This window comes from Neophocaena asiaeorientalis, unplaced genomic scaffold (genome assembly GCF_003031525.2).
Source record: "Neophocaena asiaeorientalis asiaeorientalis breed wild unplaced genomic scaffold, Neophocaena_asiaeorientalis_V1.1 scaffold742, whole genome shotgun sequence".
In the NCBI taxonomy this organism is placed as follows: domain Eukaryota; kingdom Metazoa; phylum Chordata; class Mammalia; order Artiodactyla; family Phocoenidae; genus Neophocaena; species Neophocaena asiaeorientalis.
The window spans coordinates 229,136-246,127 of NW_020173724.1; the positions used below are offsets into that span (position 1 = coordinate 229,136).

The following is a 16,992-nucleotide window of genomic DNA, read 5'->3' on the forward strand; positions in this document are numbered from 1 at the left end:
TATTTATTGGTTTTATATTGTATGATGGTTAATTTGTATCTCATAATGGTTAATATCAAATTACTTTTGTAGAAGAGAACAGTTGGTTGGATTTTATTTTGAGAGAAATCACCAGTATTGTTTATTTTCAAGTTTACAATGACTTTTTTTTAAGTATGAAATGCTGTATTGGTTGTACGCCACCACCACAGGGGAATAGATCGTGGCTAAAATGTTAAATAGATTTCTTTTTTATTTGTTGTCGTTGTTGTTCTTTTTTCAATTAGTTGGATATTAAAGCCCCGTTTGACTCTTCCTTCCAGGTGACCCAAGCTGTCATAATCCAATACCTCTCAGTGACATGCAGAGAAGGGAAGGGTACATATAAAAGGAAATAAAAGTCAGACCCACCCATACCTACAGAACATCTCACCCTAGTAAAGAAATAAATGCCAGGAGTGACGTGATGCCCTTAAATGAGCCTGGCTTGATTACAAGCCGTAAGAGAACAGGGTTCAAGAGACCGACAGCCCAGGAGGAATGAACTCTGGACTGAAGTGGCAGAAATAGCAACCAGCTCAAAGCTACATTAACAGCCTCACTATCTCAAAGGCATCCTGATGTTATTCCCTCTTCTTACTAACCTCCTCCAGGCCTTTTTTGTTAATCCAGAATTTATGATCCAAGGCATGACATGTTTTAAACTCAAGTCCCATAAAAAGGAAATGGCATACCATTCTTAAATTCTGCGATTAGATTGACACACCTTTCTTCTTTATAACATTTCCGGGTTGTCTCAGTACAGGAAGTTTCACTAGATCCATGACATGCAAGGCACTCTGTGTTGCTGGACACCTCTTCCTGTGGGGGATCTGGGTAGAGTAAGGGTCATTAACTCAGAACAGTGTTATCACAAATATCACGGTACTGCCTTGGGTGGAAGGGGAAAGGCAGACAAAGACGCTAGCCAGAGAGACCTCTCAGGGTCTCTCTGTATGCTCAGGAATCTCAGATTCTGCCATAAAAATACCAGTCATCCCATCCCATGTCCCACCAAAATATTTACAGCACACAACCTCACAGACCTGCCCTTACAGGCCATCCAGTCTTCAAGAACTGTGGTCAGTGAGGGTGTTGGGATGAGGAGGGAAAGGTAAGATTTTGAGCTAAAACCAACCTATAGCTAATGTCATCGGTAGCCAGCTATTCTGAACATTAGCCAACAGGTGTGTGACTATTACTAAATCTAGCTCTGAACAAATGAACACAGGCCATGATTTAACAACGTGGCTTGGATAAAAAAAAAAAAATATTACACTGAGACTCAGCTCTGCTATAAATGAACCATGCTCTATGACTATGGCCACATTTTCTCCTCTTCAAAAAGAAGGCTTTTTTCCCTGGTGGCGCAGTGGTTGAGAGTCCGCCTGCCGATGCAGGGGACACGGGTTCGTGCCCCGGTCCGGGAAGATCCCACATGCCGCGGAGCGGCTGGGCCCGTGAGCCATGGCCGCTGAGCCTGCGCGTCCGGAGCCTGTGCTCCGCAACGGGAGAGGCCACAACAGTGAGAGGCCCGCGTACCGCAAAAAAAAAAAAAGAAGGCTTTGATCTAAGCCAACAGTTCTCAAATGGTGGTCCAGGGACTCCTGGGGATCCCTGTGACCCTTTCAGGGAGTCCACTAGGTCAAAATCATTTTCATGGTAATACTAAGATGTTCTTTGCTTCTTTTACTCTCTTTCTCTCATGAAAATACAACGGAGTTTTCCAGAGGCTACATGACATGTGAGATTGCAACAGACTAAGAGAACAAGCAAATCTGAGAACCCAGCTGTATTCTATTAAACCAGAAATTAAGGAGCTTTGAGAAAACATGGAGCAATGCTATTCTTCCCACTAAATATTTTTTGTTTTGGAAAATAGTTATTTCTATGTAAAAACAAATGTTATTAATGGTAACATGTAATGAGTTTTATTATTTTTTAGTGAACTAATAAATATTTTTGAAATTTCTTAGCCTTATTTTTAATACAGTTAATATTGATAGATATAGTCCACAGAAACAAACGTTATTTGGAGTCCTCAATGATTTTTAAGACTTAGAGTCTTGAAAGAGGTCCTGAGGCCACACCATTTGAAAGCTACTAATGAGCATCTAGTACCCTCCCCCACATCTCGGAGCGCTGTGATTTCTGTCTTTACTGAGAAAGGGGAAAGCATGGTAGTAGCGCTGGTTTTCCTCATTTGTTTGTATGTCAGCAGTTAATGTTACCCAAATATTCACTGAAGTGCCTAGACTTAAGATGTCCACCCAAGAGTGAGAACCATAGGTAGTGCAGGAAGGGACGGAGCAGGGAGGACAGAGGAAGGATGTGGCCAGCACCCACCTATGGTGTCATTGGTGTCATTGCACGCCTTTCCTTGGCAACACTGGCTTGCAAAATGGAAGGTTTCATTAGCAGATACGTGGACTGTGAAGGTCTCAGCCACGCTGCAATTATCCGCAGAGCAGGCCTTATCCTCATACAATGTGATGTTTTCTCCTACACAAAGGCAAACACAGACTGTCAGTCCTGGGTACAGTGTTCAGGGAGGGCAAAGGTCCTGAAGAGCAACTGCTTTAGGCAAGGGCAGAAAACACACCCTCAGCTCAATGCAGTTTGGGGGACACTGGAGAGGGTTTCCTGCAAAAAGAAAAATCCTTCTCCGTGAGGTAGTTCCTTTGTTTAGCAAGAGATTATCAGAGAAGCAGCTTAAATTCCAGGTGAAAGGCTGATGGGGAGCTTAGAAGTGGGTGGTTCAGGTTGACACACCCAGAGCCCACTGAACATCTAAATTTAGACTAGTAGATGTGACGGGTCTATGTGCAACACGATGTTGAACCTGAAGTTAATCAAGCTTCTAGACCAGAGCTATCCAATATGGTAGCCCTAGCTCTATGTGGCCACCTACAAATCAGTCCTCAGTCACACTAACCATATTTCAAGTGACCAATAGCTACATGTGGCTACCACATAGGACAGCATTGACATAGACATTAACATCACTGAAGAAAGTTGTACTGAACAGCATGAGTGCAGTTTACAGGAAAGACCAGGAGTAGGGGAACAAGTGAAATGACATTACAAAGAAGCACTCAAACAAAGCCAGAATATAAGACAGCTACAGGATAAATGGCCCCATTTCTCCAACAAATCAATGGGATTGAGCAAAGAAAGTGATATTAGTTATTATTAAACAAATTAGACACAATAGACCTAACAGCAAAATGCAATGTGAGGATTTTGTTTGGATCCAAATTCCAAGGCATCTACTAGAATACATCTTTGAAACACTTGGAACATTTTGAAGGTGGCCTGGGTATTACAAGAAATTTTTAAATTATAGCTAATTTTCTTAGGTGTGATAATTGTATTGTAGTTATATAAAAAGGGGGAAAAAGTTCTTATCAGAGATGAATAGTGAAGTGTTTATAGGGGAAGTAACATGCTATCTAGGGTTGCTTTAAAATATTATGGAGAGAGGGTAAATTAGGAGTTTGGGATTAAAATATACACACTACTGTATATAAAATAAATAACCAACAAGAACCTACTGTATAGCACAGGGAACATACTCAATATCTTGTAATAACCTATAATGGAAAAGAATCCATTTTCCTAAAATGGAAAAGAATTCATATATATGTGTGTCTGTGTGAATCACTTTCCTGTACACCTGAAACTAACACATCATTGTAAATCAACTATATTTCAATAAAAATTAAAAAAATAAAATGCTATGGGGAAAAAATAGCAAAATGTTAGTTGTTGACACAGGATGGTGGTTACATAGGAGTTCATTATAGTCTTCTACCTGCTTCTGTGTGTGTTTGAAATGTCCATAATAAAAAGTTTAAAATAAGTCAAAATGCTCTGAGAGAGAGGTAACAATCACGCCAGCAGGACACCCTAGAAGGAAGTCTGAGTGAAAACATGTTGGATCTGGAACAGGAAGGAACACTGAGAAGAGGGAAAGGGGGGCAGAAAATGGAAAAATGAAAACACCTAGAGCAAACTGCCTGCTTTGTAATTTAGCGAAGAGCTGCCCCTGCTTCTCACGTTCACTAATACAGGTCTAGCATGAAGTCTGAGTCAGGTGCCGCAATTCCAAGGAGCCACAGGGCTTTTGTCTGCTTGCTTGGCTCTACCACTGTTACTAACTCCTGCATGCGGCTCCTCCTGAGAGGCGCCTTTGTGACCCCCTCTCTCCTTGCACAGCCCAGCCTTAGCCTTGCTTTCCTGGCCAGCCCCTCCAGCACCTGCCCTGTGCAATTTCCAGAAATGGGAATGATGAGCATTCCCCAGGCTCACCTAGAGAAAAGTTCGTCAAGAAAGTGGTACAGCTGATACTGGCATTTGCGGGACACTCAGCGGCATTTCTGTCAACACAGGGGTCTGTCAACGAATTACACCGCACACAACTCAAGGATTCTGGGAAGACAAGATGTTCGGCATCGTCAACATTCAGGAGACATTTATAGAGTGTGCTCTGGCCAAAGCACTGCACTCACCTCAGGGTAAGAGAATAGCCAAGATGGCATCCCTTCCCTCTGGGGTCCCCCAAACCTTAAGCTGTGAGGTGGAGCCACCCCCATTAAGTTTATCCCCACTGTCCACCATTCCCCAGTGGGAAGACCCAACCTTGACCCACAACACTGAGTGGTACCACAGAGGGCAGTGTGCACAGAGAGGTCTCATAGCCTCCACTGCCCACACCTTGACATGAGAGGTCACATGAGGGGATCCCAGGGCACCAAGAGTGAGAAGACCGTGGTGAGGTGGAAAAAGGGGTCTTCATTCCAAAAGGGGGCCATGTGGTTTCTCTCACCTACAGCTGCAACCGTGAGCATGACGATGATACCAGCAAAGAGGAAGCCCTTCATGGCGCTGGACATATGTCGTTGAGGATGAGGACTGTGGCCGCGGAGCCTTAAGCCAGAAGAGATACAAAGAGGGCAGTCTGGGGAATCAGAAGGCTGCTGGGGAGTGATATTCCCTAGGATTGCAATCAAACTTCAACAGACCCAGCCCATCCTTGTGACAGACGGAATCAGCAGTCTCAGCTGGGAGCACGGAGCCAAGATGTAGATTCCACCCTGCCCTTATACCCACAAAAGTCGGGTTTTCCCAATCCTAGATGCCTGCAAAGGCATCCACACACAAGTACAAAACACAGCCCAGGGCATTTCCTACAGAGCCACCATGGGTACAAAATGGGCAGAAAGATGACTGCCAACCCCACTGAGGATGGGAGACCAAGAAGAAGGCTGGGCTCTCATGTCCCAGGGCTTAATGTCCATCCTGTAGGTGGTATCTTGCCACATTCACAGAATGCACATAGGAGCTCTGTCTCTGCCATCGCCACTCCAACAAGCAGGCACATATTGAGCACTTACTCTTGTTCCAAGCACTTATGTGCATTGATTCATGTAATTCCTCCATCCAGCAGGCAGGTACTATTTTTAGCATCACCTTATTTCAAAGGGGAAATCAAGCCCCAGAGAGGTTAAGTAAAGCACTCAAAGTCAAGGTTGCACTCCTGGGAGGGGTTAGAGCTGCATTCGGCCCAGCCCTCTAACCACACTGACTCTAACACACATGACCCCCAAAGCCCCAGACCTGGACACGCTCAACCTACAGAGCTCAATCAGAAGCCCCAGCACACTTCTGACTGGCCTGTCATCAATCTCTCTGCACATGAAAGTCATCTAATAGCTAAGGTTTAGCTGTATTTATTAAGATCCTGGGAGTTTGGGGTTAGCAGATGTACACTCTTATATATAGGATGGATAGACAACAAGCTCCTACTGTATAGCACAGGGAACTATATTCAAATATCCTGTGATAAACCATAATGGAAAAGAATATTTTTTAACATCTTTATTGGAGTATAATTGCTTTACAATGGTGTGTTAGTTTCTGCTGTATAACAAAGTGAATCAGCTATACATATCCATACATCCCCATATCTCCTCCCTCTTGCGTCTCCCTCCCTCCCACCCTCCCCATCCCACCCCTCCAGGTGGTCACAAACCACCGAGCTGATCTCCCTGTGCTATGTGGCTGCTTCCCACTAGCTATCTATTTTACATTTGGTTGTATGTATAAGTCCATGCCAGCTGGGACAAAGTGAAAAGAATTTTTTTTAAAAACAAATGTCTATGTGTATAACTGAGTCACTTTGCTGTACAGCAGAGATGGGCACAACACTGTAAATCAACTATATTTCAACTAAAAAACATAAGATCTTGAATCAGAGCTCCTAGAATTTTAATTTGCCCGTGTATCAAACAGCATGGAAGGGAAATGTCTGGCTCTGCACTGAGCCCTTATTCATCGTTAGCTCATTTATACTATGAATAGTTACCAGGAGCTACATGTGGCTACTTACCTTTGGATTCATTGAAGGAAGAAAAGGGAAAGATACTGTTTCTCAGTCACCAGCCATGCTCCAGTGCTCAGTGGCCACATGTGGCTGGTGGCTGCTGTATTGGTCAGTGCAAGTATGGAACAAGTCCCAGGGCACAGTGCTGCTGTAAAGATTTTTGCCCACTCCACAGCTGAGAAAACTGCAGACGGAGGGATAATGGAAGCTGCCCAAGCTCACCCAGCTTGTAAGACGAAAAGTGGGACTCCATTCAGGGTCCTTCCAGGTCCAAAGCCGAGTTGTACCATAATAGCTGCCACTTACTAAGGAGCAACTGACTTTCATTAGGGCGTTGCAGGCCACCGCCTGCATCTCACCTCACCACACCACATACACATGCTCCCCCACATACACACTACACCACACACACACATACATACACACCACACACACACACATACACACACAAACAAACAAACACTATGATCCCCTAGTTAACTGATTAAGAGTCGGTGAAAAGAAAGAGAAATTAGCCCCAATGGAGGGAGACAGACAGCCCATCAATTATCTAATGGCCCCAATATTTAGAGATCCTAGGAGAAAAATTAAGTATGCTTGGTTTGAAGCTTGTGGCAGGTGTTCTGTGCATTGCACCCTGCAACCCCCAATGCCCAATCACCACTCCAGGCCCAGAGCCCCAGTAGAGAGAGAGGTTCAGGGGTTGGGCCTCCTGGGAAGGGCCTCTCAAGCCTTGTAGGTGCAAAGGAAGAGGAGATGGGAGGGCAAGAAAGGAGGGTAAAGAGTCCACAGCAGCCACATCAATTAAGTGCACAAACCACCTCAGACCTGATGATCAGCCTCATTTTCAGAGGGAAATAATGGAAGCCCAGAGAGGTCAGGACCCTACCTAGGGACATGTAGCAGAAGAGGCAGATCTTGGAGGTGGTGGGACCCAGGGCCCTGTGTACCACCTCTGCAGAAGAGAGGAGCCAGTGAGCTGGGGGTCAGGGCAGGGGCCCCATAGGGAAAATGAGACCAAGTACATCTGTACATCCCTTTGCAAAGTCCTTCCTATTCATCCTATTGTTGGACATTTTCAGCTGTTTGAGAGGGTCTTACCTCAATTGTTCTTATCTTACACAGAGGAGCAAGAGCTCACAGAAGCTGTGAGAAGGATGCAGCACCACACACACACACACACACACACACACACGCACACGCACACGCACACACACACAGAGCAAACCCCAGCACCTCTCCACTCCAGCCTTCCCCTTCCCGGGCACTGCTGGAGGAGCAAGAGAATGCCAGGAGAATGCCCTGGACCCTGGCCAGCGCTGAATGCCCTTCCCCTGCTTTCAGCTTCTCCCAGGCTGGGTCCTGTCTCACAGCCCAGCCCCAGGCCCTTACCTTCTCTGTCTGGCCCAGAGATTGCCCCGAAGAAGGTGGATCCTGGCAGAAGGTTGGAGAACGTGTGTGAGGGCTCTTATATAGCAGGTGGTTGCACCGTCAGAAAGCACAGCTGCCTACAGGGAGGGGCTTCTGGGCCAGACTGGGCCCTGCCCAACCCTAGGGACATAGGTAGGTGGCTTAATCCTAGGCAGCTATGATGTTGGTCAACTCTCTGAAGCCTCCAGGAATTGGGAGAAACTTGGGTCAAGGCCTGCCTTTGGCAAAATGTGCAAGAGAGCAAGGTGTGTCCCTGGCACTGTCTCATGTTGGCTGTCACCCACCAGATGGATTCTATGACCGGTTAATGTGTCACAAGCATCCCCTTATCCCAACCTGGTAAAGCTGTCACCTTGATTAGCCCATTTACAGCTGAGGAAACCAAGGCACGTAAGAGAAACATAACAGATTTGCCCAAGGTTACACAGCTGGGACAGGGTCAGAACTCAGAATCAGGTTACATGGGGTTTGTGTGGCTCAGGAAAGGGTCTCAGGTACCCTTGGGAAAGTGTTTGAACTTCACTAAGTCTCAGGGTCCTACAGACAAGACGAGGATAAACTCACTGGGTAACCTTACAGGGTAGAGGGACCACAAAGTCCCTGCCTGCAGGATGCCCTATGCACCTCAGTGAGGGGCCTACAGCTACAGCTGCTGCAGCTTCCAACACCCCAGGCAGTTTGTCTGGCAGTGCTGTCTGGGCAGCCATTGTTGGTGAGAGCTCAGGTCAGCCCAGGATTCTCCCAGCCCCGCCCTCACATTGCACTGTGTGTGCTCCTGGCTTTGAATGTGGATTTGAGTTCCCTTCTCTCCTGCTGTTCCTGCCACTTCAGATATTCACACTCACTCACACACACGCAGGCACATGCACACACTCATACACACTCTTACACACACATCACACGCACGGGATGGGTGGGGAACTGAGGATTCAGGGGTTGGGGGTACGCATCACACCAACACCTCCAGCCTACAGTTAAACCTTAGAGATCCCTGCTCTTGAAAATACTCCTTGTTCATTGCTGCTAACTCTGTGCTGGTCTGTGGCTCAGCTCTCCCTCTTTCCCCAAACTCATGCATTTATTCAATATTTTTGGAGGACCCACCATGCATCAGTCCCACTCCAGGCATTTGGGAGGTATTTGAGCAAAGAGACAGAGACTTTGCCTTCCTGGAGTGTAGTCTAGAGGGGGAGACATGACATAAACAAAGTGATAAGTAAGCAAATTACAGGGTAGATTAGAATGTGGTGACTGCTCTGGCAAGGAGACAGAGAAGAGCAAAGGTGAGGTATCAACCATACTGGGGGAAAAGGGGGCACATGATTCAATTTTAAATAGAGAGGTCTGCATTGGTCTCATGGAGAAGGCAAAATTTGGGTCATTTCTATAAGCAGGGCCTCTGGCCATCTCTTGTTTTCTCCTTTCTTCCTCTTCCGTCATCAGTCTGACTACAACAGCAATTTCCAAAACAAAGGTAGCTCTCTCCCTAACAGAATCCTATTCAATCTTCACCATAGCCAGCTGGCAGGGCCCAGTGGGGGAAGTGAGAGCAGGAGCAGCCAATGGGAGGGTCTGAGGATAGAGGAGTTGAAGAGCCCACATATGCTGCCTTTGAGATAACAGCCCTGGGTGTGTGTGGAGGGGGGTGGGGTGGGGGGGTGTTGTGCTCCAGTGTCTAGCCAAGGACAGACAGGAAAATCAATCTGATCAATGTTAATTCTTTTCGGAAGGTCTGGGTCTGAATACAGACTTTGCTCCTCATGTCCCGTAAGTTACTTACTAACCTGGCTTGCTGGTCCTGAGCTTCCCGTCTCTAGAAAGAGAACAACAGACTGAAGAAACACCTGCTGATTATTTCATCCTGGAATCCTTACCCTGTTCCATTGTGTTTTTTCCAGTGTCATCTAACAGTAATGCCATGGGGGCATTTGATCTTGTGTGATGCAATGGCAATCCCTGAGCTGGGCTGTGCATGACCACTCGCAGCAGGCCTGGGTCTGCCCCTCCCAAGGCCCTGGGCAAGATGGGTATCATTATTCCTTTGACAGATGAGGAGACTGAGCCACAGAGAGGCCTCTCTTCCAGGTCTTCAGATACCAGGGCCAACACAGCTTATGTGGGATCAGCCTCTGCCCATAGAGTTGAGAACATCTACCCAGCTCTCCTCCTCCCTGTTCCAGGGTCACCTCTCTGTCATCACTGCGGGGCTATCAGGGTCCAAGGGCTGGGGTCAGTCACAAGGTATTATAAGAAGACACCCCGCTAAAGCAAACCCTCCTGACTAGCCAAGAAGTCCAGGGACCCAAGAGAGACAGGGTCTCAACACACATCCCAACTTTTGCTCTTAAACTAAGGACAGTGGGCACACCTCAGTCACCCTGGCTCCATTATCCCCTTAGAAAAGGACAAGGCTGACTGTCCTTATGACCACTCTGTGGGGCAATCTGAGACTCACTTGGATCCTGGAGAGTTATCCTAGGGTGTGAACCAGAACCACTGTGGGAAATGGGCTTCTCCCATTTCCCTCGATCATTAGCAGACAAAGCTTTGAGGTGAGTTCTTAGAAGAGTCCACTCTGTTTTGGAATAAACATGCAGAGATGTGCAGGATCAGGGCAGGATGGCCAGAGCAGGAACTCCAACAGGTGTCCAAGCCGAGAGCTAAGCAAAGGGTTCAGTCGAGAACCTCCACCCCTGCTTCATCTGCTCTCCATCTATGTTTGCTTCTGGGAGCTTTCATTGACTGGCTTGTTCCTCCACCTTGGAAATGTGAGAACAGGCTAAAAATAATGAAATTGCTGTCCCTAATTGCAGGCACCATGCAGGAGAAATGTGTATGACCTGAGAGATAGTCCATGCTCTGTGTAAGGTGGTAAGCCTCTGAGTCTTGAGTTACCCTTTTGTCAAATGGGAAAAGCATTACCACTCACTCCTTAAGAGTAATTCTGAGAGTTAAAGGAGATCCCTTGGACAGACACTTAGTATACATCCATCATGTTGTAGGGGCTCCAAAAAATGATTACTCCCATTACAGTTACTGCTCCTAGAGTTTGCACCAGTGACACCACAGCCTAGGGGGACACACCAGGTCACATAGGGCAGGGGTTAAGGTGGGGCCCGACCTCAGAGCACGCTGCTGTCACCTACAAATCGATGGAGCCTGTACCATTGGTTGCATGTTCTCTGAGTCTCAGTTTCCTCACCTGAGAGAAAAGGGACGTCCACAATATCCAACTTTTCATAAAGATTAAGAGGGAACACATGGCGCTCTTTGCACGGGGTATACGCTATTGTAAATTTGGTCCAAGGAAATTTTGCCATGATTACCATCAACTCAGTCACTGACAGTTTTCCTGGGCTTTCTTTGTGGCAGGCAACAAATCAATGTCTAAGACCAAATCAGTAATCATCTCAGGACATTTTCAATATGACCATCTCTCAAAAAACTCCAGGCTCTAAATATATTTTAACAGTCATGTACCAAAATGTTCATTGCAGCTCTATTTACAATAGCCCAGAGATGGAAACAACCTAAGTGCCCATCATCGGATGAATGGATAAAGAAGTTGTGGCACATATATACAATGGAATATTACTCAGCCATAAAAAGAAATGAAATTGAGCTATTTGTAATGAGGTGGATAGACCTAGAGTCTGTCATACAGAGTGAAGTAAGTCAGAAAAAAAAAGACATATTGCATCTGACATTATAAAACCAGTTTGTCTGCCTGATCTACTAATGTGAACTTCCACTGGGTTGGTGAGAAAGGACAAAAAAACAACAGACAGGCCTGGTTTGACACCTGTCTACACCAGTTATGAGCTGTGTAACCTGTTTAGGATTCTCAGTATCTCCATCAAAACAAAGGGACAGAGATGTTCATGGTTGCTCATTCACATAATGGCTGACACACAAAGAATGGCAGCTGCCTTCCCCCCATCCTTTCTCTGACAATTGAACCTTAAATGTCCTCATTTATTCAACAAATATGTGTTTGGGCATTTACTCTATGCCAGACACTGGGTAGTGTGGTTACAAAGTTAATGAGACATATGAGTTCCTCGCCATCCCTAAAATTTTAAGCTAATAACAACTACAAACAAACAAGGAAACATTTTTTAAGTAAATAGACAAAGATAATTGCAAATTGAAGATTTGTTATGGAAACAAAATGGTAACTGAGTTAGGAAAGAATAGGGTTGAGGAGGGAAGACCTCTCCAAGAGGTGAGAAGGAAACAGGCAAGGGAAGAGGGAGTAGATGTCTCCCAGAACAGAACAAAAAACATGAGCAATAAAGGTTCCTCAGTGAAGAACATGCCTTGCTGAAGGAACTGGCAAAAAGGCACACCAGTGTATTGAAGAATCACAAGGTTACATCCACACATTACTGAGCTCATTTCAACATTTTATGTTGGCTCTTCTCACAAACAGCTTAGATGAAGTGCAAAGAGTACCAGCATTTTTGACAGAAAATGAGAGTTCAAAACCTAGTTTTGCAATTTACTAGTCAGGTGTTAACTTTTATCCATGAATCACAATTTCCTTACATAAAATGGTAAAATTAGTAATACTTACCTGGGAGAAAATGGATGGTGACTCCCTGCCCTTCATCCATGAAATAGAATGGGAAACAATTAATTTGTCACTGGTTTTATCATTCCTAACGAATGTGGTAGGTGAGCACAGGCTCAGAAACAAGACATCCCTTACAGACCATGTCAAGGTTATTGTGTCCATTTGGAGCAGAGTCAAAGTCATGATGACTGGGAGACTATACTTTCTTAATGTAGGACTGAATTACATTGTCTTGAGAAGAATATTAAGACTCAATCTTGCTTTCTAGGCAATGAGTGAGGTAACCTGCAATTTTCCCATTGTTGAAGAGTCTGAACTGATCCCAGCTAACCCCCTCCCCCACTCCGTAGCTCATTCTTCCTCTCTTCAGAACCAACAACCCCGGACAGAGGACAGCCTCCATTAGCAGCTGGCCAGAGCCCCAGGTGATAGCATTTGTGAGATTCCAGAAGGGAACAAGGGATGGGATTCTGTGTCTCTAGGGATGCAGTGGAGTTGAGTTTCCCTGGCAGTGGGAAGGAGGGAAAGCAGAGATAATACTGGAGGCTTCATAGGAAACAGAGGGAGATAAATCAGGGAGGAGTGAGAAGAGGTAGACCCAGAAGAAAGAAGAATCATCCAGGACCCTCCTTCCCTCCTTCTGCTTCCTCTTTGAGACCCAAGACAGAAGTGAGTTGACTCAGGCTCCTTCTGGATGTATCGGTCTACAGCACCCAACAACCTGTCACTGAATGCACCTCCACCAGTGAGCAAAACTGCCCTGCTTCAGAGAGGTGTTACAACCACTTTCTCATCACTCTGATGACAGATGGTAGTGCCGTTTTTGTTTGTTACTTTTCAACATAAAATCTAGAAAATCTATGGCAGCTTCAAATATTTACTTGGGAAACCAGGGGGGCAGACAATTCATTCTTTTATTCAGTTTGTCCTAAAGTCAGAAGCTAGAATGGTGAAGGGCCAAGAAGAACTGGCAAGCTTAAAGGAAGAAAAAACAAGTACAAGGGCAGCTGAAGACAGACAATACATAAGGCTATTTCCTGCATCTTGCTTACAAGGCTGCGTCTATATGCTTACTGGTACAGGGACAAGCTTTAAATGCCTTTGGGACTTATTCAAATGGCATACTCCTATAGGGAATACTATGCTATTTCAGAAATTAAAAATGAGTTTTTAAAGGGTGACACAGTGAAAGGCCTATACTGACGCTGGTGGCAATAAGGAAGTATGGAATATAAGGCTGGTTTCTATTTCTGGTTTTCATAGGCTGTGTGAATTTGGTCAAAGTCCTTCCCTCATATGTGCCCCAGGAAAGACACTGATAAGTCCAGAATTCAGTCTAGTTTCAATTGTATTATTTTAACAGAACCAACTGGTCTGAGGCTTCAGTCCCCAGAATTTGAATCTTTTTCTGAGTACAAATATGGTTCTTGAGATTGGGCAACCTGACCTTAGTGCAGACCATGTGCAAACCCATCACACAAAGCCTTTTAAAACTATCTCATGGGGCTTCCCTGGTGGCGCAGTGGTTGAGAGTCTGCCTGCCAATGCAGGGGACGCGGGTTCGTGCCCTGGTCCGGGAGGATCCCATATGCCGCGGAGCGGCTAAGCCCGTGAGCCACAACTACTGAGCCTGCGCGTCTGGAGCCTGTGCTCCGCAACGGGAGAGGCCGCGACAGTGAGAGGCCCGCGCACCGCGATGAAGAGTGGCCCCCGCTTGCCGCAACTGGAGAAAGCTCTCGCACAGAAACGAAGACCCAACACAGCAAAAATAAATAAATAAATAGATAAACAAATAAATTAATAATAAAAAAAAAGGCAACCAAATTCTTAAAAAAAAAAAAACTATCTCATAAGTTAAAATGTATTTGAAAAGTTCATAAGGGAAAAATAAAGACAAAATCCTTGACAAAAGAAAACATGGTCAAAGAAACCTCACATTTTACAAACTGGGTTCCACTTCAGTAAAGGCAACATTAGAAGCTCTGTGGATCCCCTCCCCAATGGAATAAGCATAACTGGTGAGAATTATTAAAAATATAACCATGTAAAAAATCTCTGAAATTGTATATACATATATGTGTGTATATATATGTATATATATATGTGTGTGTGTATATATATATATGTATAATTCAAATAGCAACCATAAGTTGGAGTGTGGCTATACTAATATCAGATAAAAAGGATTTAAAATGAAAAAGTATTGCTGAAGATATATGGGGACTTTTATAATGATAAAAGTATCAATCCATCAGGAAGATATAAGGGTTATGAACAGATGTGTACCTAAAGAATACATGAAGATGCCAGATAACTAGCAAGATAGGAACACAACCCCACCCATTAGCAGAGACACTGCCTAAAATCATAATAAGGTCATAGACACCCCAAAACACACCACTGGATGTGGTTTTGCACACCAGAAAGGCAAGATGCAGCCTCATCCACGAGAACACAGGCACTAGTCCCCTCCACCCGGAAGCCTACAAAAACCACTGAACAAATCTTAGCCACTGGGGACAGGCAACAAAAACAATGGGAACTACAAACCTTCAGACTGCAAAAAGGAGACCCCAAACACAGTGAGTGAAGCAAAATGAGAAGACAGAGAAATACATAGCAGATGAAGGAGCAAGGTAAAAACCCACCAGACCAAACAAATGAAGAGGAAACAGGCAGGCTACCTGAAAAAGAACTCAGAGTAATAATAGTAAAGATGATCCAAAATCTTGGAAATAGAATGGAGAAAATACAAGAAGTGTTTAACAAGGACCTAGAAGAACTAAAGGGCAAACAAACAATGATGAACAACACAATAAATGAAATAAAAAATTCTCTACAAGAAAGCAATAGCAGAGTAACTGAAGCAGAAGGATGGATAAGTGACCTGGAAGACAAAATAGTGGAAAAAACGACTGCAGAGCAGAATAAAGAATGAAAAGAATTGAGGACAGCCTCAGAGACCTCTAAAACAACATTAAATGCACCAAATTTGAATTATAGGGGTCCCAGAAAAAGAAAAGAAAAAGAAAGGGACTGAGAAAATATTTGAAGAGATTATAGTTGAAAACTTCCCTAATATGGGAAAGGAAATAGTCAATCAAGTCCAGGAAGCTCAGAGAACCCCATACATGATAAATCCAAGGAGAAACACTCCAAGGCACATATTAATCAAATTATCAACAATTAAATACAAAGAAAAAATATTAAAGCTGCAAGGGAAGGGTAACAAATAACATACAAGGGAATCCCCATAAGGTTAACACTGATCTTTCACAGAAACTTTGCAAGCCAGAACGGTGTGGCAGGACATATTTAAACTGATGAAAGGGAAAACCTACAACCAAAATTACTTTATCTAGCAAGGATATCATTCATTTTCAAAAGAGAAATTAAAACTTTTACAGACACGCAAAAGCGAAGAGAATTCAGCACCACCAAATCAAATTAACAACAAATGCTAAAGGAACTTCTCTAGGCAGGAAGCACAAGAGAAGGAAAAGACCTACAATAACAAACCCCAAATAATTAAGAAAATGGTAAAAGGAACATACATAGCGATAATTACCTTAAATGTAAATGAATTAAATGCTCCAACCAAAAGACATAGACTGGCTGAATGGATACAACAACAAGACCTGTATATATGCTGTCTATAAGAGATCCACTTCAGACCAAGGGATACATACAGACTGAAAGTGAGGGGATGGAAAAAGATATTCCATGCAAATGGAAATTAGAAAACACTGGAGTAGCAATTCTCATATCAGACAAATTGACTTTAAAATAAGGACTAACACAAGAGACAAAGAAGGACACTACATAATGATCAAGGGATCAATCCAAGAAGAAGATATAACAATTATGAATATTTATGCACCCAACATAGGACCACCTCAATACATAAGGCAAATGCTAACAGCCATAAAAGGGGAAATTGACAGTAACATAATAATAGTAGGGGACTTTAACACCCCACTTTCACCAAAGGACAGATCATCCAAAATGAAAACAAATAAGGAAACACAAGCTTTAAATGACACATTAAACAAGATGGAGTTAATTGTTATTTATAGGACATTCCATCCAAAAACAACAGAATACACTTTGTTCTCAAGTTCTCATGGAACATTCTCCAGAATAGATCATATCTTGGATCACAAATCAAGCCATAGTATATTTAAGAAAATTGAAATTGTGTCAAGTATCTTTTCCAACCACAACACTATGAGACTAGATATCAAATACATGAAAAAAATCTGTAAAAATATACAAATACATAGAGGCTAAACAATAAACGGTTAAATAACCAAGAGATCACTGAATAAATGAAAGAGGAAGTCAAAAAACACCTAGAAACAAATGACAAAGAAAACACGACAGCCCAAAACCTATGGGATGCAGCCAAAGCAGTTCTAAGAGGGAAGTCTATAGCAGTACAATCCTACCTCAAGAAACAAGAAACATCTCAATAAACAACCCAACATTACACCTAAAGCAATTAGAGAAAGAAGAATAAAAAAACCCCAAAGTTAGCAAAAGGAAAGAAATCATAAAGATCATATCAGAAATAAATGAAAAA

The 16,992-nt window shown here is 43.9% G+C and overlaps 1 protein-coding gene across 1 annotated transcript in view; it reads right to left on the minus strand.

Moving 5' to 3' along the window:
- LYPD8 (LY6/PLAUR domain containing 8) overlaps window positions 1-16,992 on the minus strand; it is a 37,900-nt gene that overhangs the window by 1,479 nt on the left and 19,429 nt on the right. The window contains exons 2-5 of the mRNA XM_024750705.1: window positions 4,847-4,947; window positions 4,330-4,449; window positions 2,365-2,520; window positions 714-851 (exon numbers count right to left, since the gene is read on the minus strand). Of these exons, the coding sequence (XP_024606473.1) occupies window positions 714-851; window positions 2,365-2,520; window positions 4,330-4,449; window positions 4,847-4,947 (515 nt within the window). The remainder of the gene's footprint in view (window positions 1-713; window positions 852-2,364; window positions 2,521-4,329; window positions 4,450-4,846; window positions 4,948-16,992) is intronic.